Consider the following 19,221-nt stretch of genomic DNA (forward strand, 5'->3'; position numbering starts at 1 on the left):
CTGAAGTATGACACCCTATACTTAAACAAGACGAAGTATGTATATGATGAGTCGCTCAAACAGGTTGTACGGTCTGCTTGACAGGCACGGCCACAGTACTCCGCTTTCACAATACTCATAATAAACTGCAGGAGTATTCGCAACAGAACCGACAACTTTTTCAGTGTTCTGGAAATTGCGAAGCCAACTGCAGTAATTGGAACCGAGTCATGGCTGGACTGCAATATAGGTGATAGCGAAGTATTTCCCGAGGGCTACGTCTGTTATAGGAAGGATCGCGGTCGTCGTGGAGGAGGCGTTTTTATTTTAATTCATGAGGCAGTCGACTCCCGGAAGCTTGACATTGATGTCGGCCAAAATGAGTCAGTATGAGTTCAACTTAGGTTACAGAATGGGAAATCTCTTGCAATATGTTCGTTTTATCGCCCACCGAGAAGCCCGGTTAATGTGCCTGTCTGATACCATGGGGACAATAGACACCAATATCTTATTCGTAGGTGGTGACTTTAACTTACCTGAAATGGATTGGTCCCGAGCAAGCATTACAGGTAACTTAGGAAATGCGTCAAGTAAAGAAATGATAAGAATATGCCACTCCTTCGCATTATCTCAACTGGTGCTAGAACCTACTCAAGAAATAATATATTAGATTTGCTGTTCACTAACCTTCCCACGGTAGTGCACTCTACAATGATAGTACCTGGAATAGGGGATCACAACGCTGTCGTTTGTAACATGAACCTCACATACGCTACAATTGTTAATTGCGGCTAGCGACACATATATGCTTACAAAAAACCCCGTACACTTGACATATGTCGAGCACTAGACGCATATTACGATGTTCTTGAAACCTTATCAGAATCTAATGACGTGCATGAACTGTGGCGCATATTTAAAAGCAAAATCTTTGAATTGTGGGAACGATACGTTCCATCGTGGTTGATGACGTCACGGCGTGGCAAAAGTAAGCCATGGTATACGAAGGAAGTATGCAAAATCGCCAAGCGAAGGCAGTATGCTTACGCTAGCTACAAAATGAACCGGTCGGCCACAATAAAAGTTAAAATGCATCAACTTACACAAGAAATGAAAATTGCAGTGAAACAGGCTAAGAAAATTTTTTCGGCTCTTCCCCTCGCGAATTAAAAACCAGCCTCAAGTATTATGGAAGCTTATCAAAATGAATAGAAAGGATGACTTATCTATTCCCCCCTTAGACGATGCTGGCACCGTTTTTCATGGAAATCTGGCCAAAGCAAGATGCTTCAACTCATTCTTTGCTTCAGTGTTCTATGCACGTGGAAACAGCAGCAAAATGAATACAAATTTTGGCAAAATGTGTGGTGAACCCATGGATGACACTACAATTGATCAGAGGGGAATTGAACTGTTACTAAAGCGGCTGGACGTTGGTAAGGCTTGCGGTCCTGATGGCTTACCTGTTGCATTACTATCATCGTGTGCGCACTCAGCCCTAAAATATCTTCACGTTATTTTTGATAAATCATTACAAGAAGGTGCCTTACCTGATGATTGGAAATCTGCAAATGTTGTCCCTGTGCACAAGTCTGGACCCCGTAACAGTGTACAGTATTCAGTTATCGACCCATTTCTTTGACATGTACTGTTTGCAAAGTGTTTGAACACATCTTTTTTACTAGCATTATAAACCACTTAAACAGATACTCACTGCTAAGTCCTTGGCAACACGGATTTCGTACGGGTTTTTCCTGTGTTACCCAGCTAACAGAACTAACACGATATAGCAAGTGCCTTAGATAACGGCTGCTCTATTGATTTGGTTTTTCTCGATTTTGAGAAAGCTTTTGATGTTGTTCCCCATGATTTATTGATAGAGAAGTTATCATGGTATCAAATACATCAGTTATTGCTTGGATTAAGGAATATTTAAGCTCAAGGCACCAGAAAGTAGTTTTAAACAGCCAACACTCGGATGACATTGAGGTCACATCAGGAGCACCACAGGGATCCGTCCTGGGCCCTCTCCTATTTTTAATCTACATGAATGACATATGTGTTGATATTTCATCTCCTGTACGTTTATTCGCAGATGATTGTGTGTTATATAGAGTTATTCATAATGAAAATGATTGTCTTGCCTTGCAAGAGGACCTGAACAAGGTTACGGATTGGAGCAAAAGCCAGGGCATGCGTATAAATTTGCAGAAAACTGTTCACCTGTCTTTTACAAGAAAACATACTCCTCATCAATTTAAATACAAAATAAGCACTCAACAGCTGTCATCTGTATCCGAGTTCAAATATCTTGGTGTTCTATTTACCTCCAATCTGTCATGGCACCGTCATATTGAATACGTTTCAGCCAAGGCGTGTAGGGTACTAGGTTTCTTGCGACAAAATGCAAAACATTTCCCTTCGGAAACTAAGCTACTCCTGTATATTACGAATGTTAGATCTGTCCTCGATTATGCTTGCACTGTATGGGACCCCTGGCTAAAGGTTGATATACAAAAGTTAGAAAGAGTGCAAAATTTAGCGGCTCGTTTTGTGTTCCGTAATTACTCTAGGCATTTCAGCGTATCACGTGCGAAAGAGAATATGGGCGGTGGTGTGCTTTGGACGAGTCCAAAGAACGGGCGCGGCCTGCAACGATCTGCAGTGACGTGTCTTGGTGGCAAGCAAGGCGGTTACAGTGCGAGGCCATTTTGCCTTCTTTTTATGCGTGTTGGAAGCCGCGGCGGAAAAGCACTCACATCACCGAGGCAGCTGTCACCTCGTCAATGGCACCAACATGAAACAATCTTGAAAGAATGCAAGAGTGACAGTCCTACCTGCGGTGAGTGCATACAAACGAAATAATCATCAAAACGTCTAAGCCTACGAAGTAACCCAACGAAGCAACGCACGACGCAGAGATATTGCCACCGGTTGTGCTGTTGCTCTCCGTGGTAGGTGGTGGCAGCCGAGAAAATTTGAAAGCGCGAAGAGAAAGTATCTAAGAAGGCACTTTCTTGTCACTCCCTTTGTGTGACAGTGATGAAACCGTCAAGAGCGCTGCGAGAGAGAGAGAAATCGCACATAGTTGAAGGATGACGCTAGTTGTTTTCGTTGCCGAGGAAGCCCCGAAGTAACTGAAATGCTCTCACTCTATCGTTAGGGCATTGGTAGCATCTGCTAAGCAATAGTCAAAAATTTATCCACTAGGCAGGGGGCACCACGTCCTGCAGTAGCCACTGGCCGCACACCGTATGGGCGCCGCATTTCGAACCATCAACGAGCGGTTTCCCTGCCTTCTCACCACTGGAAATGCCATCAAACGACGCAACTGGGCGAGTGGCCTCGATCGAGACCAATTTCTTCAAGATCCGGTGAGATCCTCACATCTTATTGGCTTTGTAAGTTTTTGACCACCAGGGCCGCCGCGCTGAGCCTTACCTGTGCTTCACCTCGCCAACCTAGACATGGGCACGCGTCCTTTCCCGTGCCAATTTACTCCGCTCAGATGGAGACTGATGGCAGCCACTCCCCCGACACTATGGATGCCGGCGCTTCATCCAGTCAGGCCAAGGAGGACACCAACTGGTTTCCCGTGGCTCGGAAGAAGAAACGCTTAGCTGAAGCTACTGCGAAATCGCCGCCTCCTCCGCTAACCTGAGCACCTCGCAAGATGAACATGTGACTCTCGCCACTGCCTGTTGACAACTACAAGATTGTGTTCCGCCTGAGAGACGGCCTGAGCCCCGATGCATGGCCTCATCCTTATGTTGACCGAGCCATGGGCATAGCAGCGGGGCTGGACAGTGCCGTTCTCAACGAACTCCTTATTCGCATCCGCACTGAGCAAAATCTTGCGGTGCTCAGCACACCAGACGAGAACCTCACGGCACGGCTCCAGAAAGTTCAGTCATCTCCATGGGCTTTACTCAATGCGCCATCAAAGCGTACGTAGCTGCCCCAGACAACTCTTGCAAGAGTGTAGTGTCAGGCATTGAGCCGAACACCACTATGACGACGCTGCTGGAAAAGCTCGCATGATGGGAACTACAAATATGGCACCCATGTACCCAGCTACGTCCGTATGTACGGAGCAGAACTCCGCTGCCACGTCTACCGACCGCGCCAACAGGTGTGCAGCGTGTGCTTGTCGATGGGCCACCAGGTGGACGTCTGTCACACGCCCGACAAACCCCGTTGCCCGGTGTGTGGCATCTAAAACCCACTGAAGGAACCTGAGAGCGCACCTAAATGTATTCACTGCAATGGCATTCACCCCGCCACTAACCTTCACTGCCCATGCATCAACTGCCACCACATAAAAAACATGTGCTTCAGAAAAAAAAACAGCATAAGGATCAGTGCCTCCCATCCGGCTCAGCCCAGGGCCAGCCTAAGACGATGACTGAGCAGAGCGCTCAGCAAGATATTGTCACGTGGTGGTGACGTTGAAGAACACAATAGCAATACTGTGAAAGACAAAACGAACTTTTATTGGGCGAACCTGTGCCCACAAAAACAGGCTACACTTATAGCACAACAATAGCGGCGAACACGGTCGGCGATCGTCGAAAATCTGATCAGCGGGTCAAGCGCGTCCTCTTTTATACATCAGTTGTCGAATGTTCCAGAGCAATCGCTGGGACTCGCATGCCTTCTACAAAGTTCTACATTATTCGCGTCGTGCACACATGCGATCAGATTACACAAGGTTCGCTCACAGACAGGGGATGGAAGCATCGATAACATTCCAGAAGCTTCCGATACATGCAGGCGCGTTCTGCGCTGTACGATAACATTTGTTAGGCGGTGAAACATGCCACCCGATAAAGACAAATAAGTACACGTCAATATGACCCAAGCGGCAACGGCAATGGGGAGCTCGGTGGAGAACCCCTGGACTAGAGGAAGCAACCTCACTCGCGGCTCACCCGGGGATCACCGCCAAACTGACCGGAGTCGCCCCAAGGGCCGGACCCCCCAGAAGCGGCCATCATTGCCACTAGCCCCATCTTCCCGATATAATAGTGTTGCGGGAAGTGCATTGTACTCTTAGACTGCCCGGCTGCAACACATACACAGACACAATAAATAGCAACACACCACACCTCCCAGCCACATTAGTGTCCAAACATATGATCGTTATCGAACACACCCTCGAAACCTCACCCATACCGCACATACTTCTCGAATTGGTCCTGTGCTCTCGCTCTCATAGCAGCCTGTTTGTGCTTAATATCTAAAGCGCACCTATTGCGACGAAGCATGAGTTTGGCCATCTTTTTGCACATCTATGCAAAGTAGCTAAACAGATGGTCATTGTAGGCAACTTCGATGCCCCACACCCTGCGTGGGGTTACCAAACGGAAACAGCGCTCCATCGCATGACTCTGCTGACGGAACCAGATCAACCAACACGATTAGGCAACAGTGTAAACAGAGACATGTGCCCTGACCTCACGATGGTCAGAGGGGTAGGTCAAAACTCTTGGAGCAATCTTGTGGAGAACTTGGGCAGCGATCATTACGTTCAAGCTACTGAATTGCAGGTGCCACCAACACACACTCCTGAATGTGGAGAATGATGGATGAAAAGGAAGGAAGGAAAGGTAGGGAGGTCAACCAGGTGCACGTCCGGTTTGCTACCCCACACAGGGGAAGGGCTTTAAGGGAAGAAAAGAAAGGAGAGGGAGGGAATAAGGTACCATCGGCGTGAGTACATACAGATGTCCATAACTTCACGCCTATAATCTGTCACTGAGGTCAGTCGCTTTCATGAAATGTAGCAGTGCTTGCGTCGCTTTGTAAGCCTGCGATGCATGGAGCCATAGTACAAGAATGGTCTGTTATCTAATTGGTTCAATACCCTCTGAAACACATCGCATTCGTTGTCATAGAGACCACAAAAACACAACACATCCTCAATCGTCTCTTCACAGTTGCAAGAGTCACAGATCGATGTGTTGGACATTCCAATAAGGAATGACTAGGCTTTCGTAAAAGCCACCCCTAACCAGAGGCGGCACAGTAAAGTTGCATCATGGCGGGAGGAGTTGATGAAATCTGCAGAGGCCTGACCTGGCAGTGGCGGCGGCAAAAACATAATCGTAAACTTCGACTCTGTATCACCCGCCTAACTACGGAGCAGATGACTACGCGAACACCCTCACTAACAACAATTGGCATAGCCTTTGGGATCACCTTAGCGGCACGCTAAGCCCACCTTGGACATGGTCGCTACTCTGTGCATTATTAAACCATATGCAAACCAAAATGCACACTAGCAACACAGTCCGCACCATCCTCCACAAATCAGGTCTTGATGACACTTCTCTACGCTCTACAGCAACGCTACATTGCTACAGGAACCGAGAATACCCACACATGGACGCCACCCTCCCAGATGCTGATATTACAGAAGCCGAGGTTAGGGCAGCCTTGCAGGGCATAAAGCGCAACACAGCACCCGGGGCTGATGGGATTCAATACACGCTCCTACGCAACCTAGAGGATCGGGCCATTCAGGAATTCCCTGCATTCTACAATGACCACTGGAGGAATAGCACGCTTCCACAGGAATGGCGCCATGCGGACATCATACTAATTCCTAAGCAAGGCAAGCTACTGTCCCTCCAGAATATCCTACCTATATCTTTAACTTCATGTGTAGGTAAACTTATTGAACAACCCTTTCTCGAAGACAGCCAATTCTTTCTGGATACACTCTTCGGCTACCGCCCTAACCTCTCTACGCAAGACGTTTTGCTGCAGTTAAGCATGACGTTGTGGATGGCCCTACTGCGGCACAGCCAGAGCTATTCTGGCCTTGGACCTTAAGGGGGCCTTCGACGTCTCCCACGATCTAATTCTCGACAATCTGGCTTCTTCCCAGTGCGACACACGCACCTACAACTATCTCAGAGCTTTCCTTTCGGACCGCACAACCATTATCGGCATAGGAGGGCTCCGATCGGACGTCATCACTATCGCAGGTGGAGGAACGCCACAGGGCTCGATCCTGTCGCCCACCCTCTTCAACGGGGCAATGGCTAAGCTGCCCCCCCTTACTAGACCAGATACCAACCATCCGGCATGCTCTCTACGCTGACGACGTTACGATCTGGGCAACCCAGGGATCCGACAGGACCATCCAGGATGCTCTCCAGGAAGCTCCGCGTGTGGTGCAAAACTATGCAGCCATAGGCGGCCTTGCCTGTGCAGCAGAAAAGTCGGAATTGCTCCTCGTGCACATTCGGCGTCGCAGAACCGATGAATTCCTCAATATCTCCCTGTTTTTACATGGCAGCCGTATTAGATAGCTAGACTCCGTATCTTGGGCCTCCACATTAAGTCTGCCTCGCACACTACGCACCTTCTGGGTCAGCAGATAGCACAAGTAACACATATGATAAACCGCATTACTAATCGTAGAAGAGGCCTTCACGAGAAAGATGTCCTTCACGTAGTACAGGCTCTGATAATCAGCCGGCTCACCTATCACGCCCCCTATCGTTATCTCACCCTCATTCGGACTAAGAAGATGGACGCCCTTCTACGGAAGGCAGTGAAAGCGGCTCTTGGGCTGCCTCCACATGCTTACACACAACGGCTTCTTCAGCTTAGCATCCAGAACACCGTAGGCAAGCTTCTCGAGGCTCATCGCAACGGTCAGCTTCAACGTCTCAGGCGCAGCCGTCAGGGCTGCACTATACTCTTTCATTTTGGATACTCTGTCCCTGAGACACCCACACACGTCCCACAATATCGCGTCGCTCCTGCTCTACACGCTAGCATTTAAGTAGCGCTAATTCTCCGCAATATGCATCCCGAGCGACATGCCGGCCGTAGACATGCCCGAACTCAGGCCGTGGCATACATTTTTGGAGATGACACCACAATGACACCAGTTTTGTACACTGATGCAGCCCGCTAGGAGGCAAGCCATGTGTTTAGCTGTAATTGACAACACAGGCGCGCTTAGGGTGTGTACCACAGTTCTTACAATAGATAGCTGCTCAGCAGAGGAGGGAGCTATCGCCCTGGCCATTGTCCACGCCTCAACCCTTCCCGCACATGAGACCCCCATTGCCATAGTGACGGACTCGCAGGCTGCCTGCCGGGCCTTCGCGCAAGCACTTGCGACTGCACACACACATTGAATCCTCTCCTCTGTCCCCCCTCCCATGTTACACAGGGCGCAATCGTATGAACTCATGGACATGCCTCCCTCCATGGTAATGAACGCATTAATGCGGTAGCCCAAGGTCTGACTGGCTGGGCATCATTGGAAGAGCTGTCCAACCCAGACGACACACCTTCAGAGCCCCTACACTACACCGCGACGAATGAGCACTACCTACAATGCCGTCATAATTATCTTCTTCCTCATCCTTTGCTTAATAGGGCAGATGCCACTGCCTGGCGGCAACTGCAGACCAATTGCTTTCCTTGTCTCTACATGCTACATATCTTTCATCCCTCCCTATACCCTTCCTGTTGTCCCTACTGTGGGGCCAAACCCACGGTACACCACTCCACATGGAAATGCCCTAACCCTTCAGCTGTTCCTCCTATAGCCAACCCTGCCCTTCCCTCTTGGGAGTCTGCGCTGCTCAACACATGCCGGCAGGAACAGCAACGGCTGATCCAGTGGGCTCGCGATGTCGCGCATGGCAATGGAGCTCTGGGCTAAGGGCCCCACTCATCGAGGAAAATTTCTTACTTGTTTGCCAAATAAAAGTTTATTCTCTCTCTCCATCCACTACGAACTTCAGAATAGTGTTTGCCTGAGCTCGTTGGTTGCACATAGCCCAGTTGGAACGTTCTGACATGAACAGGAAGAAATGACGACACATGTGTCGTCGTCTCGCCTCGCTCACACATCGCTCACTTCGCCGCTTACGTCACTAAATGTGCCACTCCCAAGCCGGAGGTGGAACAAGGAGAGGACGCGACCACTAGACGAGAGGGTGCTAACGTTGTGTGTACGTCATCACATGATGAGCTAATCGAGGAACTGCAGAATATTTCTGCTTGCTATAATTATTATTTATTTATTTCACACACTGTCAATCCCTCACGGGATTATAAAAATATATAATAATATATATAAAATATAAATTAAATATTATACAGCAAGTTCTAAACTATAAACGTGTGGTGCCGGGTGTTTACGCAATGCAGAAGTAATTTATTAATGCCAATCTTTTTCATTCTCATCAGACAGGTCGTATCGCAAGCATAAATGAGTTGGCAGAGCACAGCGCTGTGTCGTCTGCTACCAGGAGCTTATACGATGCACGCAACGACAACGCATTGCCAGCACTTCCTAAATAGCAAGAGTGACAAAACCATGAACTTGTTCTTAGCGCCACCTTTACTAGCCCACTATATCAATTTTCCTTCTTTTTCACCCTTCGGCTCACACCTGACTTGCTCATCGCCACGCTGCCTCTATCGCTGCGATCTTCGTCACAGCGCATCGCATGATAGAAGCGATGAAACTTTAAATTGAACATTACGATATACGGGTCAAAAAAGTAAAATCAAAGAGCGTGGTGCTGATTGCACGCGCTGTGCAGTGAGATTGAGGAACAAAGTGCAGCACTCCCGAACTAGAGAAAAAAGGGCAGCCAAATAAGAGATCTCCACAATATCTTCCCGTCCTGACTGTATAGATTTATCAGCCAAACGAAGGAAGCGCCGGACCAGCCTAGGTTGAACCCTTCTGATTGCTGAACGGCAAGCTGCGAGTTATTCACGCTGGCGATATCACTGGGAATTCGATCTCACCATGCAAATATCTCCTTGGCATTGACTTTGAAGTGGAGGTCACGGGAAAGCTGACCCAGTCCTTCTACCGGCCAACACAGTAATTGAGAGAGCAACTTTGTGGACAATGTCGGCAGCAAAGATTTAGGCCATTCCGATGAAGGCTTCGCTTCCAACCGACCTCTGGGAGCTGCAGGCCGGTGGCTATGAACCGCAGCGCGCAATTCCTTCCTCTGCGTGGAATAACCACTCGTACGCTTGCACTCGAGTATCCTCCAGTTGACAGCGTAGCCTGCAAAAGGTCTACCTAGAAAGCCGGCAGGGGTGGTGCATATCGCTATCTGTCATTTCTTCGAACGCGTATCGCACTTCCAGCCGTGGTCGACATTGAAAGAGCAATGCCAAGCAGACGACAAAGGCAAGTGATAGCCTCCTAAGCTACCAACACACGCGCGCGACGGCCACGTGTCTGCAGGGTTGTGCGACCGGCATGCGCAGCCAGGGCCGCGAGCCCACAGCCTAGCCACAGCAACAGAACCTAAAGCGGACTATGCCTTCGCCGGTTCCGCTCTTAGCCAAAGACAGGTTCACTTTGGAAATGATTGACAGGGAATGATGTCTCCTGAAAACTGCTGGAGGATAACGAAGGTGGCAGGGTAGGTCCGGTATTGAACTGTAATCCTTGGGGGCAGATACCAGTCGGCGTAATGAGGTGTCCTCTAGCTGTCTGAATTTGAGGGCCCTCCCATGCAGTCTTAACCTTCTTCAACTGAGCGGCGATGGGTCCACTCATGACGGAGTAGTCAGCTCCTGTGTCCACTAAGGCGGTAACTGCGTTGCCGTCGTGAAGCACATCAAGATCGGTGATTTTTGTCTTGCGCTGCAGTTATGTCTTAGCATCAGATCACGGCTGCATCGTGTTGAACTGAAGCTGGGACATCGCGTCACCAAGTAGTCTTTCATCGGTGTATTTTTTACTTTATGGCTTCGTCAGGATGGCGGCGTCTCGTTTATATATCGTCGAGATCGTCTTTCCGGCGTCTTCACCGTCGGCGGAGGATCTTCGTCAGTTCGACTAACAACAACCGCATCTCCATCAGTTGCTGCTTTTAGTTTTCCGGATGTGGGCTCGTAGACCGGCCCCAGGCTGGGCCAGTGTATGGTCATCATTGCGGCGACAGGTAGCGGCCTGGTGACAGCGAACGGGACAGTCGCCGAGGGCTCTACTGAGTAGCGGTGAGGTAGTCGGCGATATCGCGAGGTCATTCGCCAAGCTGTGGTCGTGGCGCATTAATGTCGAACCCTCGCAGTCCCATCTCCCGGTATGGGCATCGTCGGTAGACGTGACCCGCTTCTTCACAGTGGTAGCAGAGCGGACAGTGGCCAGGAGCACGCCAGACGTCTGTCTTCCCTGGACGATGGGTGGGCGAGCTGGCGGCAGCGACGGACGGTGGAACTGTGTCGTTAGAGTGCCCTGGCGCAGGCGCAGAGGGCTACTTTGACAGCAGGCGATGGCAGCATAGGTCATTGCTTCAGGCTGGGCCTGTGGCAATTCCGGCTTGCCTTCAAGAAGTTCCAGTGACTGCTGGATTTCTTCTATCATGATGTCAGCGATCGAGGCAACCTGATGCTGGGATCTTGTGAACATCCTCTGAAGTTCCTCTCACACGACCGCACTGATGGTCTCTCGTAGGTTGTCGGTGCCCAATGATTGAACTTCGGCGTAAATTGCTGGGCTTGCATGGTGGTTGAATTGCCCGTTCCGCATTCCCAGTTTTTTCTATGCTTGTGGCCTTGTGAGGAACTTCGACGGTCATCAGTAGATTTCGTATCGTTGCTGCAAAAAGTTCTTGCTTGATGCCACGCATGAGTAGGTGAAGCTTTTTCTCCTCGGACATTTCGGGGTCGGCATGGCGGAACAGGCGCGCCATCTCCTCGGTGAAGATCGCTATGTTTTCGTAGGGTAGTTGTACTCGGGCTTCTAGCATAGCTTCGGCCCTTTCCTTGCGCACGACGCTCGTAAAGGTCCGCAGGAAGCCGCTATTGAACAGATCCCCACATTGTCAGGGCCGACTCCCGGTTCTGAAACCACATTTTCGCAACGTCTTCCAAGGCGAAGTACAGATGTTGCAGCTTGTCATCGGAGTCCCAGACGTTGAAAGTTGCAATTCATTCATACGTCTCTAGCCAGGTTTCCAGGTCTTCAAACGATGATTCACGGAAGGTTGGTGAGTCCTGAAGTTGTTGTATCAGAATGGGGGATGCTGGGGCAACCATCAGGGTTGCTGACTTGGGCTTGATCCCTCTGGTCATCTTGAGAAGAGGTCTGTCATCTTGGGAAGAGGTAGCAGTCCTTGCTGCCTATGGCTAGCTCGCTCGTCCTTGGCGACGTTGGTGTTGTCATCGGGTTTCGGGCTTGTATCGCGGCTTAGCAGGGACATTCAGTACATGAACGCACTAGCACCTGCACCAGATGTCAGGTGGTAGTGACTGTCACAAACACAGTAGCAACACTGCGAATGGCGCAACTAAATCTTTATTGGGCGAACTTGTGCCCTAAAAGCAAGTTACACTTAAAGCACAACAACAGTGGTGAACACAGTCGGTGATCGTTGGAAATCTGATCAGCGGGTCAAGTGCGTCGGCTTTTATACATCAGTCGTCTAATGTTCCGGAGTAATCGCTTGGACCCGCGTGTCTTCCGCAAAGTTCTACACTATTCGCGTTGCGCATACATGCAATCAGATTACACAAGGTTTGGTGACAGACAGCAGATGGAACCATCGATAACATTCCAGAAACTTCCGATACATGGAGGTGCGTCCTGCGTTGTGCGATAACATTTGTTAGGCGGCGAAACATGGTTGCCCAATAAAGACAAACAAGTACACGTGTCAATATATACATGCTGCAAGAAATGGAACGTGCAACTAAACACGCACAAAACGGTACACATGCATTTCACAAAAAAAAGAACTGCACAAAGCACGACCTACTACATAAATTAATCTTGCTTGGGCAGTGCTCTAGAATTCAAGTATTTAAGAATATATCTCACACGGTCCATATCTTGGCACTATCACACTGACAACATCATGGGAAAAGCATGCAAAATGTTGGGTTTCTTGCGACGGAACACCAAGCTCTTTCAGAAACAAATTCGTGATCTGTTATATAAAACATATGTAAGGTCTATCCTAGAATATGGCTGTACAGTCTGGGATCCTGCAACAAACACTGACAAGGATAAAATTGAGAAAGTGCAAAATCTCGCAGCCCGATATGTTTTAGATAATTACAGCAACCCGCTGTGGTTGCTCAGTGGTTATGGTGTTCAGCTGCTGAGCACGAGGTCGCGGGATCGAATCCCGGCCACGGTGGCCGCATTTCGATGGGGAGCGAAATGCGAAAACACCCATGTACTTAGATTTAGGTGCACGTTAAAGAACCACAGGTGGTCGAAATTGCCGGAGTCCTCCACTATGGCGTGCCTTATAATCAGAGAGTGGTTTTGGCACGTAAAACCTTATAATTTAATTTTTTTTAATTACAGCAGACAGCTTAGCATGACTGCTGCAAAGCAGACATTGGGGTGGAAGCTGCTCCAAGAAAGGAGGAAAAAATTACTGCTAAAGTTCTTCCACACCATCTATAATTCTAGGACTGGCATAGACTGCGATAGGTACGTTCTATGACCTTATTGTGTATCCAGCCGTATCGGAAATTTCTCGCGTGTTATCGACGGTTCTTGCTGCTGTGCTCAGCGTGTGACGCGACTGCATGTTTTGGAAGTTTCTCAGATGTTATCGATGGTTCTTGCTGCTGTCTGTCATTGCTGAAGCTCATGTAATCTGATCGTATATGCGACGCGAATGGTGTATAACTTTCTGGAGGACACGCGGGCACCAGCGATTTCTCTGGAACATTCGATGGCTCGTCTATGAAAGCCGACGCGCTTGACCGGCAGATCAGATTTTCGACGATCATTTACTGTGTTCGCCGCTATCATTGTTCTTTGAGTGTAGCCTGCTTTTGAGGGCACAAGTTCGCTCAATAAAGCGCTAGTTTCGTCAATAACAGTTTTGCTGCCTTCTTCACCCTCATTACTACGTGACAGTATTATAGACGGTGCGCCAGCGCGCATCACATGCCTGTGTGCTTCTGTTATCATTGCTGTTTCGAAGCATGCTTCATATGCTACGGGGAACGAAGTGCTCTTCGAAATTGAAACCCCAAGTGGTCATAACATACGAGAATATAACAATCGCCGCACATTGATGCAAACGAGTTTCTTTACTATGATTACTGGATGAACAGCTACTGATGAAGCACAAAAAACAGAGCCCTCCAAAATTTGTGCCAGTACTCCTTTAAAGGGGCATAACACACATTTTTCGATTATAATCTGTATTGTGTGAGGTAACCGTTCAAGAACACATTGGCAAAATTTTCGCGCATTTGAGCAGTATTTAATTGTTTTTCTATTACACTCGAACCGCCCAACAGTGGAGCAGCACTGGCACCCTCGCGAGCTGTGACGTCAAAAGCTGCATGCTTGCAGAGTCAGCATGTATATTCCGGCGAATAATCCGTATTTCAGCTGTGCGCGCATACAGGAAACGTGTGCTTTGTTCAGCCACCGCCGCGCCTATGTAGCACTGTGGGGTGCAGGAGCTAATAGAGCAGGGAGCGCTGCGTATCATTCTTCAGGTGGCATAGGGCTTGCGAGATGAAGGTGGGCAGAAAAGACTGGCACTCATCTGAAGCTTTTGTTTTGTTATGGAAACACTTCACGCCAGACCACGACGATATGTGCCTGCTCGCCAGGTTTCTTCAGATACCCATCAAAAAGCTGACGCTGCGGCTAGACACGAGGCTGACCGCACACCGACTCATCCGGCAGGCCGTACTACCCCGTCCAAACATCAGCCTTGCTATCTACATTTTTTGCCAGTATTGGCTGCAATAAAGCAAGTTCAAGTAAAGATTCAGGCAAAGCGTACATTGTGCAAAATCCCTGCGCCATATACACATGTGCACGGACATTTGTTTACGCATTCTGCACGGCTCTACAGCATGGAAGAAAAAACTGGTTGGAACACGTGGCAGCTTAATAAAATCATACTTTTGCTAAGTATGGATCCGAGAGACAAGCATGTATGGTATGCATACCAGCAAACAATCTGCCGGCACAATAATTTGCATAGTGCGAATATGTAGTGCCAGACTTCGTCTCCCGTGAACGGCTGGCTAAGCGGCGTAATGCGATTGTAGCGTCTGGCATCACAGTCCTGCTGTTCCTGGATTCGTCAGAATTACTAATGGCCGAGACTTACTGCGGTCGTTAAACGTTACGTTCAGACATGTCCGGATTTCCAACGTTGCAAACCGCCATCCGTCAAGCCAGCCGGCCTACTGCACCCTGTTCAAGTACCAGCCACACCATTTTCACAAGTAGGCATGGATTTTCTGGGCCCCTTCCCAACGTCTATTACCGGCAATAGGAGGATAATAGTCGCCACGGATTATCTCACTAGACGTGCCGAGACAGGTGCTCTGCAACGGGCAACAGCACATGAAGCGGCTCGATTTTTTCTCAAATCCATCGGTTTAAGGCATGGCGCTCCCACAGTAGTCGTCACAGACAGAGGTACTGCGTTCATGGCCAAGTTTTTGAATATCGTTCTACGTCTAAGTGGTACCGCCCACCAGAAGACAACGGTGTATCACCTCCAAACAAACGGACTGATGGAACGACTTCATGGGACACTGGCTAATATGATAGGCATGTACGTAGGTGTAGCGGGCGAGCTTTTACCTTGTGTTACCTGCGCATATAATACGGTTCGCCAAGAGACCGACACCCTTCAGTCTCGTATACAGCCATGAGGTTACGACACCATCAGACGAAATGCTCTCTCATAAATTTGATGACAACGAGACAGGCGCTGAAGAGATTGCACAATGAGCAGGCAGCTAGGCAGCTTGCGCATCTGCGAATCCATGAACAGGACTGTGATGCCAGATGCTACAATCTTCGGCACAGACCCTTAACATATAACATCGGCGACAAAGTGTGGGTCTGGACACCTATTCGTCAGCGTGGGCTCTCTGAAAAGCTCCTGCACAAGTACTTCGGAACCTATGTAGTTCTCCGACGCATCAGTGACGTCAACTACGTAGTCGTTCCAGATGGCTCTCGCTGTTCAAAGCGCCGACGGCATTTACCCGAGGTCATTCACGTGCTTCGTATGAAGTCGTACTGTGAAGACTGACAAGACTGACTGACTGCGCAGTTCTTTTTTTTTTCACTGTTTTCCAAGCCTGTATCATCGGGGCGATGATTTTTTTCTAAAGGGGGAGCAAATGGCACAACTGTATTACCACGGGTATGTGCCAGTGAAGTAGGGCGGGTTTTCAGGTTAGGAATGGAAACAAAGAAGACGTTGTTGATTTTTCTTTGACAACTGATAAGGTGTATTTGTTGGTGATGCTCCACATCCTCGTCAATCCCACTTTGTTACAATATAATGAAATAAAGTCATAGTACTCAACAGTGAGGAACGACATCAGCAGCATTTCGCAACACTAATGTCGCGATCTATGTTGACTGCGTTTACTACGCTGTCTTTGTCTACTGCCTCCAAGATTTGCAGCACACCCCAATCTCAGAGGACGTGTTTCGGCACTTGAGCTGGTGGTGATGAGGACGAAGTCAGAATGCGCGGCGTATATGACGTCATCGCTGCTTTTACTCCTCTAAGATTTGTCGCTTACTTCTTCACGCGAAGTTGGTGGCATCGAAGACATTGCACGCATTATCTGGAGCAAATATAGAAACAAACGACAACTATGGTGCGACCTCATGTGGTGCGGTGGCTGATTTTCTAGAAGACGATGGCTCGGCGCCATGCAGCAACACGATGCCACATAGCCGATTGCTTAGCACGAGCTTCTTTAACAGGTCCGGTGATATCTGTGCTGCCGGCAACTGCGCACATCACTGCAGCCAGATATAAGCAATTTTCTTTGACCAAAGACAACAAAGCCCTATCATTAGCAAAATCTACAGATTTTATGCCCCTAAATTATTCTTGGAACCGACAACAGTGTCTTAAGCGATAATTCGAAGTTTCATTAACACGGCTGTGTTGCCACGTTCGAACACTTAATTTTTACTTGAACAGGTGTGGTTTGGCGGTATCCCCTTTATGCTACCTTTGCATGAGCTGGAATCCATAGGCCATTTTTTATTATCGTGTCGGCGGCTTTCTACTCATCGAAAACGATGTCTAGAAATTTTGCTTCAAAATCTAGGATTGCCTTTAAGCAGTACTATTATACTCTCCCTTGGAGCAACGGTATTAGGATACAGCCACAGGAACATTTGCCTAGCCATTTATAATTTCCTATGTAACACAAAAAGACTGCTTAATTAATATTTCGTAGTTTCCACAATTGATTTACATCTACTTCAATTCAGAAAATTCAAAAAGTAAAAGCACAAATTCACTGTTAAAATATTATTATTATTCAAAATTTAACTTGCTCGCGTTTAAGTATATCCTTTACTGTATGTATTACAGTAGCAAGTTTTTGTTAGTATTCCTGTCAAGGCAAGGCTGACTATCGTATCAATCACCCCTTTATCTCCTGCACTAACAGTTCATTTTTCATCTTTGGTTATTCATTTATTTTCTTTTTTGTGTGTTATTATTAATAACTAATTTATTTTATTTTTCAATCATATTACCACCTGATTTGTGGCCTATCCCCCGCAGTGGGTTTGTGCCGTTAATTGAAACTTCGTCATCATCATCATATGGCATGGCAATACGGCGATCGGCACCGCAGCGTGGGGCCAGAAGTTATAGCTCATACGTATTTTGGATGTGCTTTTACTGCCCAGTTTTAACACGTGCATAGCCATACTGGACCCTGTACTACAACATGTCGCGGTAAACCGCAAATTGTTGGGCGACCGTGTCATGTCCCCTTAAAGGCATATACAGCAAGTTCCTCCCACGGGCCCGAGGTGGCCCTGTTCATGCAGTCACGGACCGAGCCAAGAATTTCGGCCTGTGCAATACCCTAAAGTGCGTGGCCTTGAAACTCTTTGTGTCACTGAAACGACCACACTGTGTTCGGTATAGTTGTCCATCAAATTCGGAAGGCAGTCTGGCAACACTACTGCAGCCGTTGCAGTGCTTACCTCAAACAGGGCGAGTACCCAGAGTTCGTCGCTGACCTTCTGTCGAAGCTGCTCCATGCTGTTGCGCACGGAGTTTATGTACTGCTGGCCCACTTCCTTGCCTGAACTGGACATGCCCTGCCGGTACTGCAACAGTAGGACAGAATAAGCATGCGGCTCAAGGGTGCTGGAATAAATTAATGCACAAAAATGCACCAGTTCAACTGGATGTACACATGCACTGTTCACAGTTTCACCATACCCAGTTCCTGTTGATGCGGCACCGATGGGCTAGTTGGTAATTTATGGCTTGGTTACAAAGAGCGCAACTGAAAAAAGGTATGGGCACTGAAAAAAAGAGTGAGGGCACACACAGTGCTTCGTGTGTGTCCACTTTTCTGTGCCAGCATTTTTTTCAAACGCGCGGCTCGTATAGTGGCACCTCGTTAATTCCCATTATTGGAACTGACGCCGTGTTCCTGTAAAAATTTCAAGTGCAAAACCACCCGTTAATCTGAACACACGTTTGCTATAGTTATTGTGAACATACCACGCCGCCGAACTAAGCAACATACAAACTGGCACCTCCGACCCGAAAGTGCAGCCGCAGGCCAGCTGTTGCGGCTCTCGTCTCCCGTTACATGTGTCGTATTTTCGTGCATACAATATTTTAAAAATTAACATTTATGCTGAGGTGCAGGTTATATACAAATATTGCCTTGATGTGCAGCTTCACAGCAGCAAATTTCTGCTTAGAAATGTGGTTTCATGGCAGTAAACACCCTGCTGTCGTGAAGTTGCGCTTTCGCAACTCATCACTGATGTGTTCATCATCAGCAGCAGCCTGTTTTATGTCCACTGCGGGACGAAGGCCTCTCCCTGCGATCTCCAATTACCCCTGTTCTGCGCCAACCGATTCCAACTAGCGGCCACAAATTTCCTAATTTCATCGCTCCACCTAGTCTTCTGTCGTCCTCGATTGCATTTCCCTTCTCTTGGTACCCATTCTGTAACCCTAATGGTCTAACGGTTATCTAACCTGCGCATTACATGACCTGCCCAGCTAAATTTTTTTCTCTTGATGTCAATTAGAATATCGTCTATACCAGTTTGCTCTCTGATCCAAACCACTCTCTTTCTGTCTCTTAACGTTATGCCTAGCAGTCTTCATTCCATCGCTCTTTGCGCGGTCCTTAACTTGTTCTCAAGCTTCTTTGTCAGTCTCCAAGTCTCTGCCCCATATGTCAGCACTGGTAAAATGCACTGATTGTACACCTTCC

General features: G+C 48.2%; 1 protein-coding gene across 10 annotated transcripts in view; it reads right to left on the reverse strand.

Annotated features, from left to right (window-relative positions):
• The window catches only part of Cadps (calcium-dependent secretion activator 1), a 618,572-nt gene that overhangs the window by 136,334 nt on the left and 463,017 nt on the right, over positions 1–19,221 (reverse strand). For all 10 annotated transcript variants that reach the window (XM_075704042.1, XM_075704047.1, XM_075704043.1 and 7 more), the window contains one exon: positions 17,963–18,088. In XM_075704042.1, coding sequence (XP_075560157.1) covers positions 17,963–18,088 — 126 coding nt within the window. The remainder of the gene's footprint in view (positions 1–17,962; positions 18,089–19,221) is intronic.

This window comes from Dermacentor variabilis, chromosome 9 (assembly GCF_050947875.1).
Source record: "Dermacentor variabilis isolate Ectoservices chromosome 9, ASM5094787v1, whole genome shotgun sequence".
NCBI classification, from domain to species: domain Eukaryota; kingdom Metazoa; phylum Arthropoda; class Arachnida; order Ixodida; family Ixodidae; genus Dermacentor; species Dermacentor variabilis.